Source organism: Mya arenaria, chromosome 14, assembly GCF_026914265.1.
Source record: "Mya arenaria isolate MELC-2E11 chromosome 14, ASM2691426v1".
In the NCBI taxonomy this organism is placed as follows: Eukaryota; Metazoa; Mollusca; class Bivalvia; order Myida; family Myidae; genus Mya; species Mya arenaria.
Genome location: NC_069135.1, coordinates 63,001,463 through 63,020,867, shown reverse-complemented (window position 1 = coordinate 63,020,867; position 19,405 = coordinate 63,001,463). Strand labels below are relative to the sequence as shown.

Here is a 19,405-nt window from a genome sequence, read left to right as displayed (position 1 = left end):
GTTAATTCCCTTCAGCCAAACCGAAAACTACTAGTCTATACTAAAGGATTAGCCCATGTATATCTTCATTCTGTTTTAAAAAGGAAGTTTTGTTTGACATGCATAGAAGTTAGTATAAAAACTAAATTTGTTGAAAACAAGTGCTTTGGACTTCGAACAGATTACTGCATATTATTTGTAAGTATATTGTACATTTAGTATCTAGTCCATGTATTGTTTAAATGATTAATTGTGTTCCTGAAATGAAATTGAGACTGGATTTAAAATGAGGAAATTTCTATTAACATCGACTTTCATGTACTGTTTACGCTTTACGAAAAAAATATCTCTGCTAAATGAGACGATATCATATTTGACACATTTTGATAACAGTGTGATAAAAACCAATCAAGGAAATGTTTTTAACATATAAGACGGTTTTTTGATATCATTTAATTGAGGTATATAGCTATCTCTTAGAGGATTATGTGTTAAAAAGGAGCGGTGAAGTGAGTTCCTGGCTGCCCAAGCCCCTCAAACTGCACTAAGTAACCTTCTATGTTAGTTTTGGGTTTGAAATGTGAAAATTATACACCGCAATGCACCATTGTAGAGGATTATTCCACCTCCGCATATCAACTATATTTTTATGGTGGAGGGACGCACCCAAACGTTGCGCCCCAAATCGCTTTAATTTGCGATATGTGTTTATTGCTGCTTACTTCCGAAGGTTATCAAAATGCATTTATTTGTTTGGCCACACTTTCGCACAGACATTGACTTACAGTTTTGATTATGGTTTCAACAGGTGCAAATAAGACTTTTAATATCAAATGAAATTCGAACCAGAGATACCCGAAAATATTCAAAGGAAACCCAATACCGTTTACACAACTGTATAGCGATTATACTGTACGAAGTTTAAGACTCCTAAATGTGATTAAAATGAAGATATGATTCAGTGGTTGGTTTGTTAAAAGTATTAAATTGCATTCATTGCTAAAGGAAAAAGATATACTACATGCTATAGTTGTAAAATGCAATGACAAGGAATTTTCAAATTTCATTTTAAGTTAAACCAGTGGAGGTTCTAAGAATTGACTTAACTTGGGCGTTACTTAGGGACACAATACAAAAATAAAAAAAAGTTTACATTTCGGCATGAGGGCTTAAGGATACTCCTCCGAGATTATTCTACAATTCCTAGCCCGAATAGCGTATTTTATTACCTTTTCAACGATATTGACATAACAGGTTAAATTGGGTGCGCCAGCCCCCCCCCCCCCCATATCCGTTATTAACGTGTAAAATTGTAAATGAACATTTAGGTAAATCCCTAGGTTCCAGAGTCGAAGGTTCGTCTTTATTTGAAGTATGACTTTTATTCAAAATATACTTAAAGAGATTATAAAAGAGTAAAATGTGTTTGCTCTTTGCCCCAATCCAAACCGCACACGTGGTGTATTTGTGATTGGGGTCTGTGACGTCGAATATTGGAACTACACGTTAACCAGCATGTTTAAAAAAGTAATGGATATAGTGGAGCGCAGGGCCCCTTCAATTGTTTGTGTCAACATCAATAGTGGTATGTCATTCATGGCGAAGAAATAACATTACATTATATCAGAATGCACAATTCATACGAAACGTGGCAGAAAATGACCCCAACCAAACGCAAAAAAACGGAATGCACCAGTTTATGCAAAACGTAGCCAAATATGTCCTTGTCTGGCCACGGGCAGCTTCAGTTGAATTTTGTGGTAATTCATTCGCCTTTGGTTGATTCGCTTTTTAGATAGTGTGGTGACAATCCTTGAAAAAGAGTTGCCTCTAAATCGGGTTTATATTTGATTGTTGAACACATGGCTTGTGAATGAAGCTTCCTTTGTAGTATGGACTCATATTCTTCCATTCAGCATAACGACCATCAAATGTACATACTTGTTTGCTCTCTTCGTTGAAGTAGAGACCAAGAAATATAAAACACTCACATTACACTCGCATTAAACGCAAACGTTTAAGCCTTCTTAAAGTGACTACCACTCTCCCATGTCCGTGTATATTTCACAACTTATATGCATTGATCTTAATCTTTATTGCTGTCTGCTGTCTATAAGATCTCGGATATGGGTATCCTGCTGCGCGATTCTAGGGGTTTTATTATTGAAAAATGAATGATATTGTCTGAGTTTGAGTTTGTTATTGTTTCTTTTCTGTTTTAAATAATAATAATAAAACAATGTTTTAGAATAAGAGTAATGCTATGTGTTACATATAATAGCCGGAAGCCGTACGAAACATCCCATGGATCTTGGGTGTTTTTTTTTCAACCCTGTTGAAGTAAAGTGGGAGGTTATTTCCATCCTGTCGAAATGAAGTTGAATGCTTTTCCACTATGTATTGTTCTGGTGTCGGTAAATCTGTGTATTGCAATGGCGTCGGAGCATCCCCTTTGTATTGCTGTGGCGTCGGCGAATTACAGTGGATTGCTCTGGTGTGAGCCCATCACTATGTAAAGCCCTTGTTCCAGAACGTTTCTTGAGTATTAGCCTTGTGTCGGTAAATCACTGTGTATTGCCCTGGTATCGATGAATCACTGTGCTTGCCCTGGCGTCAGAGATGCCCATGTTTTTTTTCCCTGGTTTCGGCGAATCACTGTGTATTGCCTGGGCCTCTGGGCATCCCCTGCTGATTGCTCTAGAGTCGGCACATACCCTGATGTCAGAGCATCCAACTGACCTTTACTATTTGTTATACGGATTGAAATTTAATAAGCATTTAGCTTGAAGGCAAGATTTGTGTCCAATTTTTTGGTTGAAACTTATCTAAATTTACGGTCATTTCGATCTACTTATATAAAAGAAAATTAGTTTGAGCTATCGCATTTGTGTGTTTGCCCTCGGCTATCGGATGAATGTGCAAAACTGTCACATGTGTGGATGCACTTGCGGATGCAGGGTGTGCCCCCGGCGAGCGCAAAACCCTAAAACTGTCCAAGTTTACTTTGTTATTTCAATATACACCATGTAGTGGAAACAATTATTAAAATATATAAAAACCATTTCGAACAAGAAATTAAATAAATATTTCCTTGGAGATAACCATACACTCACATACCAACACTTTTATCCTGATCAATATTGGTTCTGACGGAGGGGTGCAATTCAAAATGTTGTCCCCATATGTTACGCCCCCAATAACGTCAAATCCTTGGCCCACCCCTGGTATGATCTCGGCTATCGGTTTAAGGTGCAACGTTTATACCCTAGCTAGCTCAGCCGCGTTTCTTTAAACACATTAAACCCTTTCTCGGACTGCCATTTTCCCAAAAAATAAGTATGTAATCAGTAATGTATACACTATCAACAATAATACCTGAAAAACCAAATGAGTGGAAATAATTATTGTGGTTCAAGAATTAATTTTTACCAAAGAACGTACCTGTTCAACAAGTTCTTCAACAATACCAGTAAACAAATGTTTGTCCAAAATACACAATATATAAGTGAAATCCAAAGTCCTTATATATGGCATGTTTGCACAGGCTGAATTGAACCATTGGCATTGATCCGTCTCCGTGATGCAATGATACAGGTTTATTAAGAGGCCAATTAGACACCCCACGGTTGTAGGGACCTGAAAACTAGAAGCAGTTGCGCAATTCTCCACTTTAATTCTCACAGTCTCCAATTGTTTACAGAGTACAAAAAGAAACTTTAAACGCTACCTGTGTGTATGACTTGTACTGGTATGAAGGTTTAATATTTTATCAAGGTGAAGGTAAACAAGCGAAAAACATTACTTTGCTCCAACTATAGGTTCCCTGTCATCAGAATCAGGACGTTATAAACAGAAAATCGTTTCAAAAGGATTGTCTTTCTGCGAATGTAGTTCTGTTTTTTCAGACAAGTATTTCGCATTCGATGAGCATTGGACATTACAGTTAACAGATTTCTTCAAACTATGTAAGTAGATAATTATATACTGTACAATTCTTTCTTAAATGACTTGTACTCAAATTCTGAAATTTGGTACACTTTGAGAATAATGGGATATGATTTTGAACAAAGGACCCACTTTGGACTCTACACCACTTGATGTAGCAGAGACCTCCTGTAGTACTTTTGACATCAGGTATCCCCGGTCTGTATGTAGAAACGCCCTCATGCAGTACCAGGTCAAGTTTTGCCTATCTTTATGCTGATAAAATGGGGAAAAATAATTTGGGATTGCTTCGAAATAAAATATTAACACATTTGGTTTTCATTTGAAAAGTGATACGTCCGGCTGGATTGGTTCACCAACTAAAATAAGCCATGTTTAGCTTGTTAAGCACATTGCTTGGTTATTTTTACTTTTAGTATGGGAAAAGAAATAAAATATACTCAAATTTTAAGCCATTATATTTTTGTTTTATTTTCAATTGAAATAAAGAAATACGTTATAAAGCTGTCGCTATAGATCATATTTGCATTTTAATGTTCACATGATTTTAACCTTGATATTGAAAAGGTTTCTTTTATATGTTCATATTTAGAAAATCATAAAACACTAAGCATGTATTCATTGAAAATATACATTTATATGCCATGTTTTATTTTCAGTTAAAATAAAGTAATAAGTTATAAAGCTGTCGCTATAGGTATTTTTCGCATTTCAATATGCACATGATTTTAACCTTGATTTTGAAAAGCTTTCTTTTGTATGTTAATATTTAGAACGTCATACTGCACTTAGCATATATTCATTAGAATATGCATTTACATGGCCTGTAGATAAATTTGCACCTGGGTTGGTTTTGGACGCGTTAATATGATACTTGAGACCATTGAATAGTTTTGCTAAAATGCATAAATACCTTGAGTTGAAAGGACCATGAGACATAATGATGAAGCTTATATAACTATCGTATAATTTGACACCACTCTAATCTCATATATCTAAAGTTAAAACATCCAAAGTATCAGCTGAAATATATTTAAATTTATATATTGTATTTAAAAGTTTAGCAGTTTTGAAAGCATATGAGCCTTGAAGAATTACCAAAAAGCCTAAGTAAGAAACGAAATTGATAACTCAGACATTAACAGTCGTCGAACTTCAGTACATTTAAGTACTTTGTAGAAACACTCTGCAAAGATTTCTTAAGAAAGTTTGATAGAATTAAAAAAATAAATCTATAAGAAAGTCCTTTCTTTATTTTCATTTATTTTTTAAGCATTGTAAAACGCTGCCATATTCAAAATTACCACAGGGGCAAATGAGGTGCTGTGTTTATATGATAAGAAATACCCCCGGGGTAAATGAGGTGCTGCGTTTATTTGACATGAAATACCAACAGTGGTAAATGAAGTGATGCGTTTATTTGACATGAAATACGTACAGGGGTTGATGAAGTGCTGCGTTGATATGGCATAAAAACCCTCAGGGACAAATGTAGTGCTGCGTTCATATCACATTAAATACCCACAAGGACAAATTAAGACCCGCAATTATATGACGTGAAATACCCGCAGGGGTTTATGAAGTGCTGCGATTATATGACATGAAAAACCCACAGGGGAGAAATGAAATACTGCGTTTATATGACACAAAATACACAAAGAGGTAATTTAAGTGCTGCGTTTATATGACATGAAAAACCATCAGTGGTAAATGGAGTGCTGCGTTTATATGACATGAAATACCCAGAGGGACAAATTAAATGCTGCGTTTATATGACATGAAAAACCATCAGAGGTAAATGAAGTGCTGCGTTTATATGACATGAAATACTCACAGGGACAAATAAAGTGATGCGTTTATATCACATGAAATACCCACACGGTTTATAAAGTGCTGCGCTTATATGTCATGATAAACCACAAGGACAAATTAAGTGCTGTGTTTATATCACATGAAATACTCACAGGGGTAAATGAAGTGCTGAGCTTATATGCCATGATTTACCCACAAGGAAAAATTAAGTGCTTCGTTTATATCACATGAAATACACGCAGGGACAACTGTAGTGCTGCATTTATACCAAATGAAGTACCCGCAAGGACATGTAAAGTGCTACGTTTATATCACATGAAATACCCACATGGGTAAATGAAGTGCTGAATTTATATGACATGAAATAGTCATAGGGTTAGATGAAGTGCTGCGTTTATATGACATGAAATACTCACAGGGACAAATTAGTGCTGCGTTTATATGACATTAAATAATCACAAGGACAAATGAAGTTCTGCATTAATATAACATAAAATACCCGCAAGGACAAGTAAGTGCTGCGTTTATATCACATGAAATACTCACGGGGTAAATGAAGTCCTGCGTTAATATGCAATTAAATACACACAAGATCAAATTAAGAGCTACGTTGTTATCATTTAAATTACCCACATGGGTAAATGAAGTGCTGCGTCTATATGTCTATATGTCATGATACACCCACAGAGGTAGATGAAGTGCTGGGTTTATATGCCATTATATACCCCCAGGGACAAATTAAGTACTGCATTTATATAACATGAAATTCTCACAGGGGAAGATGAAGTGCTGTGTTTATAAGACATGAAATACCATCAGGGGTAAATGCAGTGCTGCGTTTATATGCTATGATATACCCTCAGGGACAAATTAAGACCTGCATTTATATGACATGAAATACCCGCAGGGGTATATGAAGTGCTGCGATTATATGACATGAAAAACCCACAGGGGCAAATGAAATACTGCGTTTATATGACATGAAAAACCCACGGGGTACATTAAGTGCTGATGCGTTTATATGACATGAAAAAACATCAGGGGTAAATGGAGTGCCGTGTTAATATGACAAAATATACCCTCAAGGACAAATTAAGTGATGCGTTTATATGACATGAAAAAATATTAGAGGTAAATGGAGTGCTGCGTTTATATGACATGACATACCCACAGGGACAAAATAAGGGCTGCGTTTATATGACATGAAATACCCAGAGGGGTAGATGAAGTGCTGCGTTTATATGATATGAAATACTCACAGGGACAAATTAACTGTTGCGTTTATATCATATGAAATATCAACAGAGTAAACAAAGTGCTGCGTAAATATGCCATGATAAACCCGCAAGAACAGATTAAGTTCTGCGTTTATATCACATGAAATACTCACATGGGTAAATGTAGTGCTGCGTTTATAACACAAGATATACCCACAAGCACCAATAAAGTGCTGCGTTCATATCACATGAAATACCCGCATGGACAAATGAAGTGCTGCGTTAATATGTCATGATTTACCTACAATGACAAATTAATAGCTGCGTTTATATGACTTGAAATATTCACATGGGTAGATGAAGTGCTGTGTTTATATGACATGAAATAGCCACAAAGTGCTGCATTTATATGAAATGATATACCTAAAGAGACAAATTAAGTACTGCGATTATATGACATGAAATACCTACATGGGTAGATGAAGTGCTGCGTTTATCTGACTAAAAAACCCACATGGGTAGATGAAGTGCGGCGTTTATATGACATCAAATACACACAGGGACAAATGAAGTGCTGCGTGTATATGACATGATATACCTAAAGGGAAAAATTAAGTCCTGCGTTTATATGACATTAAATACCCATAGGGACAAATGCAGTGCTGCGTTTATATGACATGAAATACCCACAGGTGTATATGAATTGCTTCGTTTAATAAAATTTATCACATGAAATACCTATAGGGGCAAAGTGCTGCTGCGTTTATATGAATTGAAATATTCATATTGTTTAATTCACCTCACCTCCACACTCTATGCAGTTTTACCTAAACGTGCATATGTAACATCAGGCAAAAGTTCATTATTTTATACCAAAGTGGACAATAAGGTGATATGTTATCACGATAAGAGTAAGTTTGTGTGTACGTGTAAGTGTTCATGCATGCGTGCGTGCGTGCATGCGTGCGTGCGTTAAAAACAACAGAAAAGAGAGTTTGATTTCAAGAACGAAAAATAGTTTAATTAAGATGTATTAGTAGATTGACAGTCACCTTAAAATTACATATTTTTATCAAGCTGTAAATCTTAAATACAATATATTTCCAATAGTAATTGTCTTTTAATTCTAGTGTGATATTTGGGGAATAGATTTGGAAAGAAATAATTCATTTTAATGAACACCCAGTGTGTGTTGATCTTTTAAAGTTAAAGTGTAATAGGTCTTATATGAATGCAAAATCGTATACAATAAATTTGCAATTCTGTTGTCTACGTGCCTTAAAACATGTCTTTGCTGGTGTATGTGTTATTATGGCAATGAGCTTGTAATGCTTAGATCAAAATAAATAGTCTGTTCTGGTCTGATTTCAAATATAACAGCTACAAACATGCCTATCTGAGAAAGGTTATGTTCATTCCATACATGAGGAAACTATAAGTACAGTGAAACGGTTGAGAATGTATATATATATATATATATATATATATATATATATATATATATATATATATATATATATATATATATATATATATATATATATATATATATATATATATATATTCTAATATTTGAACTTCAGGTATATGCGGCATGATAACTCCCCGCTGTGTATCCCTTGTTAATTGCAGTTGTCTCACAGCATTGGGTCATTTTCCTGTGTATCTGTTAATTGGTACATGGCATTTTAAAGTTGACACTTTCAGAGTAGATAATCTCATGTCCGACTTATACAGAACAGAACAGAACAGAAATTTTATTCGACTTAAGCATAAAAAGCTCATCGTCACAACAATATGTATAGAAACAATGCATGGCATGTGACAAATATAACATAAGTTCTATTAATAAATCAATCATAAGTTTGATATAGATATTGTGAGAGTGTGTATAACAATAACAAGAATGTCATCGATATTAAGGTATAATATGAAAAGGTAATGATTTCGGTGTTATAAAGATCTATATGAATTTCTCTCTATATATAAATACTTCTCAACGTTGTTTATATCAGTGCACTTATGCACTTATATATATCAAATTATTGTATAAACAATATATATAACTAAATGAATTAATCAGAGTTATAAACAAATACGAGTAAATATTTTAACACTTGTAAGTGTTTTAATATTAATAAATACACAATTATTATCTGACGTTTACGGGCTCTGAAGTAATCAGTTATACTGACCCATGAAAGAACGTGTCATAAAAGACTATCTTATTGCTGCCTTAAACCCTATGTCATTTGTGGTCTCATTCAAAAATGCTGTTCCGAAAACTACTTCACAACATGCCTTGTTTTCGATGCACAAATTTCTCCCTATAGAAATATACGGATACATCAACAGAACACTTTCTCTTTTAGTATTTCCAAAATACATAGAACTAAGAAAAACTCAAAACAACATATTTTGTACTGAACAAAATAGACACTTTAATCATACAACATTCTTTATAATATTAGCATTAGCTAAGTGCTTACTGCTATAATGTTAAAAACAATTCGGTGTAGCATAATATTTTATTAAAACATTTTCTTCAGAAACTTTCTATTATAAAGTGGTATATATGCAAAATAAATATTGCTATAAACATTTTATTGTTTGATGCAATTAAAAAATGGAATGAACATCCCGACACTGGCGCTCACACATTCATTAATTGGCAAAACGTGTGACACGTGTCATAAAGGGCCTTATATCACCATTAGTTTATGTTAGAGTAACTTGAAAATGGCACAATTTATGATTCCGGATTATGTTGGTACCAGGTTTAACGTCACAGTCGGTACCGGGTAATATATAATACTCTCTTCAGAAATCCCGGTATCGATAGGCCCGGTATCAATGTCACTGGACTTAGAAAGACTTTCATTTATTCCGACATTTTTATGTTTCCATGTTGCCAACAGTTTGCCGTACCAAAAAGCTTACAAGGAATCCTGGCCTTTGTATGGACTAAATTTTAGGGCAGGTTTAAGTTTTAGTCCAAGTTGGGATTTTCACTTATAAGTCCAATACCATTCATTCAATTGACTTAATACTTCACACAGTTGTTCAGAGCCATTACATAAGGAGGTAAGATAACTCCATGGGCCGTATTCAATAATCATCTTAATAATATTTTTCAACTAAGTGAAAAATTGCCATTTTTTCTAATTTGAATTTTAAGAAAACGAACAATGTTTGTACAACAAAAATATGAAAATAAGCAAGAAAATGGTCTAAACAATATATGCATATAAATCTGATGACAAGTAGCGGGTATTTAAAATAATCTTTGTCAAAAGTTACGAAATTCTCACTTAGTCGAAAATATTAACTAAGATGCTTATTGAATACGGCCCCATATTATCTTTTATTCAAATTATGGCACCTGATTGACTATGGAACTTAAGTTAAAGTTTTAGGGCATGTTGGGGTATCTATTAATAACTTCTATACCTTTCATTCAATTGACTTTATACTTCACAAAATTGTTCAGAACCATCACACAATGAGGTTACATTATACCATATTATCCTTAATACAAGTAATTGCCCCTGCTTGACTTAGGTCAAAGTTTAAGGGAAAGTTATAGTTAAGGGCAAGTTGGGATTTTAATAAAAAAAACTTCTACACCTTTCATTTAATGCACTTAATAAAATTCAAAATTATTGACGACCATCTTACAACAAGAAAAATAACTCCATTTTAACCCTAAATTGATTTATTTTATTTTTTTTTTATTTTAATTTCCTTCTAAAAACACATGTTTATATTCTCAACCACTTTTTCATAAAGGGAAAACAAGTTATTTGAATGTCTTGCGTCATTGTTCGGGCGGGCTGGTGGGAGGGCAGCATCAAAGGCATCTGATGTATCGAACAATTTTAGCTAGGGTTGACATGAAGAGACGAAACTTGGTATATACGAAGAGACCTTTTATGGGAATGCTTTTGAGGCCCCTACGATTAAGGTCAAGGTAACTATTAATAGAAGAAGGGTTGGTATTGAAAAACTTAAGTAAGGGTCTACATATTGTGACCAAACATGGTGTATAGGAAGAGTGTATAGAGACCTTTTCTGAGATTGTGTTTTGGGCCCCGAGATCTCTGGTCTAGGTCAAGGTCACTGATGTTAAAAAAGAAACATGGTAAGTACTGAATAACTCAAGTAAGGGTTGACAACGTGTGACCAAACTTGGTATATAGGACAAGTTTATGCAGAGCTTTCATGGTTTGCCTTTTGGGCCCCTAGGGTCAAGGTCACTGTTACTAAAAATAGATTACAGTTTCAGTTATGGTTGACATTTTACCCGGGGTTGGCTGGACCGAAAGTCAAAGTCCAGGCTATTCCCTGGACCTGGGGGGGGGGGCGTGGTTACAATTGACTGGTGCATTACAATTGGGACGTAAAGACATACATCCCCTATGATTGCCTTTATTCCTCTATTTCAGAGTCTCAATTTGCAGTTGTCCGCTCTCTGCAACTTTGATCGATCTTTCCACATTATACGATACTGTAAATAACAAGGTCTCAATTATGATTCATAATTGATAACAAAATGTTCTTTTTAAATTTGTCTACAATGGAAGCAGATAAATTAATCGTTCAAACCCAACCAAATCATCAATGTAATACTTTGCTTTTGTGTGCACATGCTACCTAAATGTAGATTTTAATCAAACTGATAAAACAACAAAGAGAACTAGTCACGAAAATATGTTACACGAATTCCTTTCAACATATTAACTCGAAATGAAAGTATTAATATCACTTTTGAGAATAAAACTATAGATTAACGAAATAGTACTATAAAAATTTCTTATATTCATACGTTTAACAACGATTCAAAGATTACTTACCATTGATAAATACCAAAAGTATGATTTGACTTGCATCATCTTTTTGAAATGGCACAAATACCGCAGTGAATATATAACTAAATAATTTCGTAGATAAAAATCAAATAAACATGAACTGAATCTATTAATTACAGAATAAATTAAAAAATAACCATATAAACTTAAATTGGTTTTATTATTTAATGATAATGAATTTAAATATTTATTAATCGCCAGGGGAAATTACTGCTAGTGAAAGTTGCAACATATGCATTGCTCTCCCTTGAAGCAATACCGAGTATACATCGGGCCAATATCGGACCGATATCGACATATTTATAAAATGGTTTTTGTCCATAAAAAAACAAAAGCTATTGTTTATGTTATAATGTTTAAACATTCGAATTTAAATCATATAGTAGTATTACAAATACAATGTTTCAATCAATATGCCCATTTCGGGCCGATGTTGGGCCGATATCGGCAAACACTGGCCGATATGCCGATATTCAGCCGACATCGGCCCGATATGGTCATGTTTGCTGGGGAGTTACTTGTCAGGCAGCGTGCCCGAGGGTCGGATTTTTCGATCCGGACCGGAGACATGATTAATATTTTTTCTTGCATACCTAAAATAATAAATTTGTTGAAAAATTGACGTAGAAAACGCACTTTTGTACATTTCACCAAAAAGCGCGTGCGACATTGTGTACTGACGTCACAAAGCGCAGTAATTTTAAATCAAGTGCTATCGACCTCAAATAGTTTCTTTAAAATCGCGCTTTTACGATTATTTATTTTCAATTTTAATTTTAAGTATTATATACCTATATTTTTGATTACGCTTTATTGAAGTTGCATAATATACGTTTCATAAACCATACAATAAAAGAAATAAGAAGTGGCGCGTTGTTGCGCGTGACTCATCTTACATGGGGGTGTTAGATGAGTTATTCCAGCACCGGTCACATGACCGGAATCACACATCAAGTATGCAAGAAAATAAATTAAGTACGAAAATAAACAAGACCTATCACAGAAGTGATGAATACCGCACGACGCCTACACACAGGATGGTATTACATATACTTGAATCAGGCAAATATTGAATGTAACAATAGTGATATATCCTTAAATATAATAATATGAAGCTCAGGTATCAATTCTTATTTTCAACGCGATCAATCCTAAATATTCAACATAGGAGGAATTTTAATTCTGCAAATATGCTTGAATTATATTAACTGATAAGCTCTAACTTAAATAATTGATAAAGATTACCATTGATAAATTTCTTCTAAATCACGTGAAAATTAAGTTAATGGCATCGTTATGAAATGGACATGAAAGCGAGCCAGACGGATACAAGTTGCGACGAGTGCGATTAATATCTTGTCGTACTTTACCTCGTTAAGTGTAAGCTAATGTAGATCTAACAATTGAAAATGCATATACGGGATGGATGCAGTGCCCGGAAAGAAGGCACCCCAGGCTTCCAGATCAGCTTCTGGCTTCTCGTTCAGCAAAACGCTTACAGCAAATAATCATCGGCATATTGCTATCATTTAGTTCGAACGTGATTTTTTATTTCGGTTTTCGCTGGGTTGGTCTTATTAAGTTTGCTTAATATGTCGCTTATGATTATACTTCTCTAGAGATTAAGCGTAAGGGAAAAAAACACTTAATGTATCATATGATTAAAAATGGTTAACGGGTGGTGATACCTTGAAATATGCTTATATAACCATGGTTCGTTATACGATAACCATTACTTCAATAGGCAATAAATTACGGATCATGTTTTAATTGATTATTTGATGTCATTTATCACGCAGCCCGGTATCAACTCAATCCGGGTACCGGATATCGGGTTCTAGCACCAGCTATGATAACATTTCTTATCAAGAAATTACTACTTTCGTTTTTGAAGACGCCTATAATTCGTTGACTCTATCTCTTTCTCTCCAAACATTAAATATTAAAATCATAGAAGACGACCACTTATGAAATTAGTGATTTGTGTACTTCAGATATTCGAGCGACTATCGGAAAGGACTTGCTTTCAAGCGTTAACAAAGGTTAGTTTAAAATAGTATTTTTATAGGGGGCGGTGCCAGGATTTAAAGATAGTGAGTGCCCACTTGAGGTAGCCACACTAGGTGGCGTTCAGAAAGACTTTTATTTTATTGCGACATTTTTATGTTCCCATGTTGCCACCAGTTTGCCGAAACAGAAAAGCTTAAAAAGAATCATGGCCTTTGTATGGATTAACAACTAGGGGCACAAACTAGAACGCGCAGCTCACTCAGAAACGAATTCATACATGTACATATGCGCCAAATATACCTTCAGCTTGAAATTGTGCATTCTTTCGAGATATTTGCACATTTTCTCCACTGTATTTCAACCATGGTCAGTTGTAAAATTTGATTGCGGGGTTGTGTGGTTGACAGCAAAAATCACAAGCACAAGCTCCTGGGTGGGAGCGCACCGGTCGCATGCCCACTTAATTTGGCAATGCTTTTAATTTTTTAATATAGGAGAAAAAGATAATAGAAATTATTATTTAACTTTCTTGGTGGAGTACCTCCAACTCACGTCAAAAATTAATTCAAATGAATTCGGTTCTAGGCGAGGCGCATGTCAAAATGTTACGCCCCTTTATTACGCCGCCTGGAACGTCAATTCCTGGACCCGCTCCTTTAAATCGTTTCGAACTTAGTAAACCGAGTGTATATTTGACAATCAAGTTATGATTTTAGACTCAAGATGGATGCAATCTCAGGGAAAATGGCACCCATGGGAACAGGATCGGTCTCTGACCATACTTTCTGCCAGCCATGCGCGAACGATGACAAGACCATCCCTTCTGATGTCTTCTGTACCGTCTGCAAGGAGTTCCTGTGTTGCAACTGTGCCCGAGTACACAGGAACATGAAGTTTACCAAAAGCCACCCTCTTCAGGACAAGAGTACCATGCCTTCTTCACTCCAACCAGAGAGTGAGAATAAGCATTTTACGGAAACATGTCAACGCCATGCCGAAGAGCTCATAAAATACTTTTGTCCGAATCACGAGACACTTCTGTGTGGAGACTGCTTGGCTGAGAAAGAACACAGCTCATGCACTATTGAAAGGATTTCTCAAGTGGCAAAGCGGTACAAGGAGGGCCCAAAATACAACGGTCTGAAGGCAGGACTTGTCCAGGTGGTCAATGACATCTTCAACCTTTCAGACAACATACAAGCGAGCATGCAATATATTGATGAAGAGAGCTTTACAAATATCAATGCACTTCGAAAGTTCAGGAATGATATCAACCAATACCTGGATAAGAGGGAACAAGAGTTACTGGAAGAAATTGAGCAGAAGAAACAAAAATCACAAAGCCTGTTGAGTGAACTAAAATCAAATTGCCAAGACATACAAGCTGCCACTGAGAAGCTCAAGGCTGAGCTACAAGCCAAGGAGGTCAACAGTAACCAGTTGTTCATATCTGGAACAAGGGCAAATAAGGAGTTAGTCGGTTTTCAGTCAGCCCTTAAAGACATCAGAGGTAAAAATAGTGTGTCATACTTCAAGTTCACAAGGGACCCCACCACAGAACAGCTGCTGGCTTCATGCACAGCAATTGGCAGAGTGGACCAGGTGGCGTCAGATCTGGCAGACCAGCAGACAAAACATCAGGTGTCAGGTAAGCAACGCAAAGCAGTTATTTCACAATTAGGTTTCATGTTTTATTTAAATCTTTTATTTTACGCCATGTGACTTTATTGCCCTCCATTCTCCACGTCACTTGGGATTTATATAATTTCCTTTAAAACAGAAGTTAATCCAGAATCGAAAGCGTGAGCTTGAACGTGTGTGTGTTCATGTGTGTTGTGCTTGTGAGTGTTCTATGTGTTCTGTTTAATATTGAATTACTTATCTGCAGTGTAAACAGCGTATGTCTTGGTATGACCTCAAAATGCGTTATTTTCAAACACTGCGTCAATTCACTTTATTTCCGTTTTTCAGACTATTTTAAGTTCTAGACCTTGGCACCAACACCATAACCAAGCTGAGCATCTCACTAGAGGTGCTCCAGACCTACCAAGACCCGATACTGAGATCACCGTATAGTCTTGCCTTGCAGCGGTGGGAGACAACAAGCTACTCGTGTGTGGGAGGGACAGTGACAACATCCTGGTATTGGACACGCTCACCGGCTCAGTAACCCAACTGCTGGGGAAGAAGGAGGATATAGAGAAGCCACACAGTGTGGGTTACTGTCCACAGAAGAATATGATGTTTGTCACTTGCTGGCATTATGGCAGACCTGAATTGGAGAATTTCATGAGAGTATTCAAAGTAACGTACCAATTGCATTTACTTAAACATAAATTGATATCATTGTTAAAATGTGGTTTATGGCTTTATGAAAATGCATGTTTTCAAGTGTTACTTATGTATAAATTATTTTATTATTTAATTACTTTGCCGATAACTTGAATTAATGTTGAACAGTTGAAATTATTGTTATACTGTTATCTTTGCTCTGTCAAGTGTGGCTTACTGTTCACAGAAGATGATGATGTTTGTCACATGCAGTCATCTTGACAGACCTGAATTGGAAAACAATCGTGAAAATGTTCAAAGTTTCCTAACAATTGCTTCGACTTTGAATATTTGATGTATGCTTTAATGACTATGTGACTTAAACTTGCAATATTATCACAGATTTACCGTTTTCACATGTTTTCCTAATATTCTATTTTTTTTGCATTAATCCCTTCAACTCAATCATATAAGATAACTCACAATAAAACTTATCACAATTGTTTGGTAAACTGCCAAATAGCTCATAAAAGCGTTAGTAATGCTTTTATGCATTGAACACTTTCGAACGTAATTGTAAAAGAAATTTGTTTTATGATCTTTTGTCAGCAGTCATTACTTTTCCGACATTGACACAAAAAGAGGATCATTTCACGACCAATAAAAATGTCAAAACGACCAATCAGTGAGAGTTCAGCTTTAAAAAAATGATGATGTATAAATTGTATTATAATGTAATACTTTTAGTATGCCTTTTTCGGACTAGGGACTAGACACCAGATTGTCCAAAATCGGCAACTACTGTATTTTATCAAAACATGCTGGAATTGTCAATGCGAGCTAGACGGAGGCTTATTATACATCAGTTTACATGATTCGAACAATAAATGCACCAATCATGTTGCTGTCCCATCTGAGTTTCGTGTTTAGAAATAGTGGATAATCGTTTCCCAGTTTAAATCGTATCTTCTTTTGAGTCAAGAAAAATGTATTCACGCTATTTTTACACTTACTGTGATTTGACAATCCAGGTAAATTTAGAAAATGCACAAAAACTTCGAATTCAAAGATAATGTTTCGTAAGCGCTGTGATACATCAGTAAGTAAATTTCAATGCACTGTACACAACGAAGGCAGTTTTATTTGTTCGGCATCTTTCTTTTTTACTTGCAAATGTATGGACTGGTGTCTTGTCTCTTTAAAATAGCGGTAATATTGTTATCTTTAAAATGCCGACAAAACAGGTCTTATTAATCACAGTTGCTTTATCACCTTCTTGGATAATGTGATCACTCAATATCAATGCATATATCATTTTATCATATGCCTATATCTTTTATTTGTCCATATCCAACAGTGAAAAGACAGCAAGCTGTATTGAAAAGTCCTTACCACGCTACTATCATTTTACAAACCCATATAAGCATATAAGCATAGTGCCATGTGTTGAGAGCTTACTTTTGCAGACTGGTGTTTATTTAATGTTTTTAATATGTAAACTTCTCATTGAAAAACATATTTTTCATGAACATATTATATTTCCCAATAAAATTTATTTGAATGTATTAAATTGCTGATTTGTTTTATATTCAAATAAATGCACTTTATCATTAATTAGTCATTTCCGACGTTGATATTCCGGGAAATGCCGGGTAAAATCTAGGTGCAGTTTTGATGGTTTAAACTATTAAAAAGCTGTGTGTTTAATGGGAATAATCAAAGTTGACTCAGTTTCAGTGATTTATTACGAAAGTACTCCTTTCTGACAACTTGTATCCCTTTTTGTTCAGTTTAAAAACATGCAAATGCAAGGTTTGTTCTTGTTGCTCATGTAAAGTCGTTCAATAGTGTTTATTCACGGTAAATTTCTTTTAAATTCTGTATTCTAATCCAAGGAATGATACACATTAAGAACTTATCAAGCTGATCATAGTCTGAAATGATGCCTATTAGGTTCTGACTACGTTAATTGAAGACAAATGATGTGGATACTGATACAATAATGACAATAGATAATGTAATCATACTTTTGAAGATGATAGACTTGTAAAACGTAAAATAGTTCATTGTGCTGTAAATTCATATTGTGTTGCTTTTCTTTATATATTGATGATGTTTTATGCTATAAATTGACCTAGTGTGTCATTAATTATCTCTGATATGTAAATTAGAATATAAATACATGTAAATAAATCTCAATCAGATTTCCGTGTTTAGTCTTGTATTATAAATGAAAATTTATGCTTAATATCGTTTCGTAAAAATACCCTAATCGTATATCAAATTCCCCTTGAGTTCAGACCAAAATTCGTTGGGAAGCCTCTCATTAATATCGCATATATTCTGATGGAACATTTGTCTCGAAATTTGTCCGAAGGTCTGCAAATAACAGGCATGTCCATGCAATTTTGAGAATAGTATTGAGATTTGAAAGTGAACAACATTTCCGTTAAAGAAATTCCGACAGTAATATATTAAGATTTGAAAGTGAACAACATTTTCGTTATAATGTTCTAAGCAATCAGCCTTTTGTTGAAAATTCAGTAATTTTCGAAATATACAAAGTTAAAGGTGGCAGATATTCCACTTTATTTCCATGATCTTGTATGTATTGACAATCAAGTCACTTTAATACAAAAACACAGAGGCAGTATTCATCAAACTTTTAAAAATAATTTATTTTCGCTGTCAAATTTAAGAAAAGAAGATGCGTTTTAAATATGTCAGTACGTATTTTTGATCAATTGGTTGAAAATAAAGTCATTAAGATATTATTAACTTATTATATCATTTTATATAAGAGGTACATAAGTTAAGAAAATGACGTAAGTTAAGAAAATGACATACGTTAAGAAAACGACTTGAGTTAAAAAAATGACATAAGTTAAGAAAACGACTTGAGTTAAGAAAATGACTTGAGTTAAGAAATCGACTTGAGTTAAGAAAACGACTTGAGTTAAGAAAATGACTTGAGTTAAGAAAACGAATTGAGTATAGAAAACGACTTGAGTTAAGAAAATGACTTGAGTTAAGAAAACGACTTGAGTTAAGAAAATGACTTGAGTTAAGAAAACGAGTTGAGTATGGAAAATGACTTAAGATGTTATATAAATACCGCATCAGTAACAAATAAATGCAAACCATTATTATACATATAAATCATATAACATGTATACTGTTGTTGTTTTTTTCAAAATGAATCATTAACAGATAAAAACAAAAAATGTTACGGTAACTAAATGTTCAATAGCGGTACTAACATGTTTTGCCAAACTAGAGAATTCTGTATTGCATTTTTATATC

The 19,405-nt window shown here is 34.6% G+C and overlaps 1 protein-coding gene across 3 annotated transcripts; it reads left to right on the top strand.

The window, feature by feature from the left end:
* Window positions 1-83: 83 nt before the first annotated feature.
* Window positions 84-18,285, top strand: LOC128217863 (E3 ubiquitin-protein ligase TRIM33-like). 3 transcript variants are annotated; one of them, XM_052925287.1, is made up of 5 exons: window positions 87-177; window positions 3,885-3,944; window positions 13,816-13,863; window positions 14,548-15,479; window positions 15,803-18,285. In XM_052925287.1, the coding sequence occupies exons 4-5, from the start codon at window positions 14,555-14,557 to the stop codon at window positions 15,817-15,819; spliced, it is 942 nt and encodes a 313-aa protein (XP_052781247.1). In that variant the 5' UTR covers window positions 87-177; window positions 3,885-3,944; window positions 13,816-13,863; window positions 14,548-14,554; the 3' UTR covers window positions 15,820-18,285. The 3 variants fall into 3 exon arrangements, with proteins under 3 accessions (XP_052781249.1, XP_052781247.1, XP_052781248.1); XM_052925288.1 differs by having other exon boundaries at window positions 13,799-13,863; XM_052925289.1 differs by lacking the exon at window positions 3,885-3,944 and having other exon boundaries at window positions 84-177.
* The last annotated feature ends 1,120 nt before the right edge of the window (window positions 18,286-19,405 follow it).

Coding starts and splice junctions, on each gene's coding strand:
- LOC128217863 (XM_052925289.1), top strand. CDS start 14,555: ATGGATGCAATCTCAGGGAAAATGGCACCCATGGGAACAGGATCGGTC.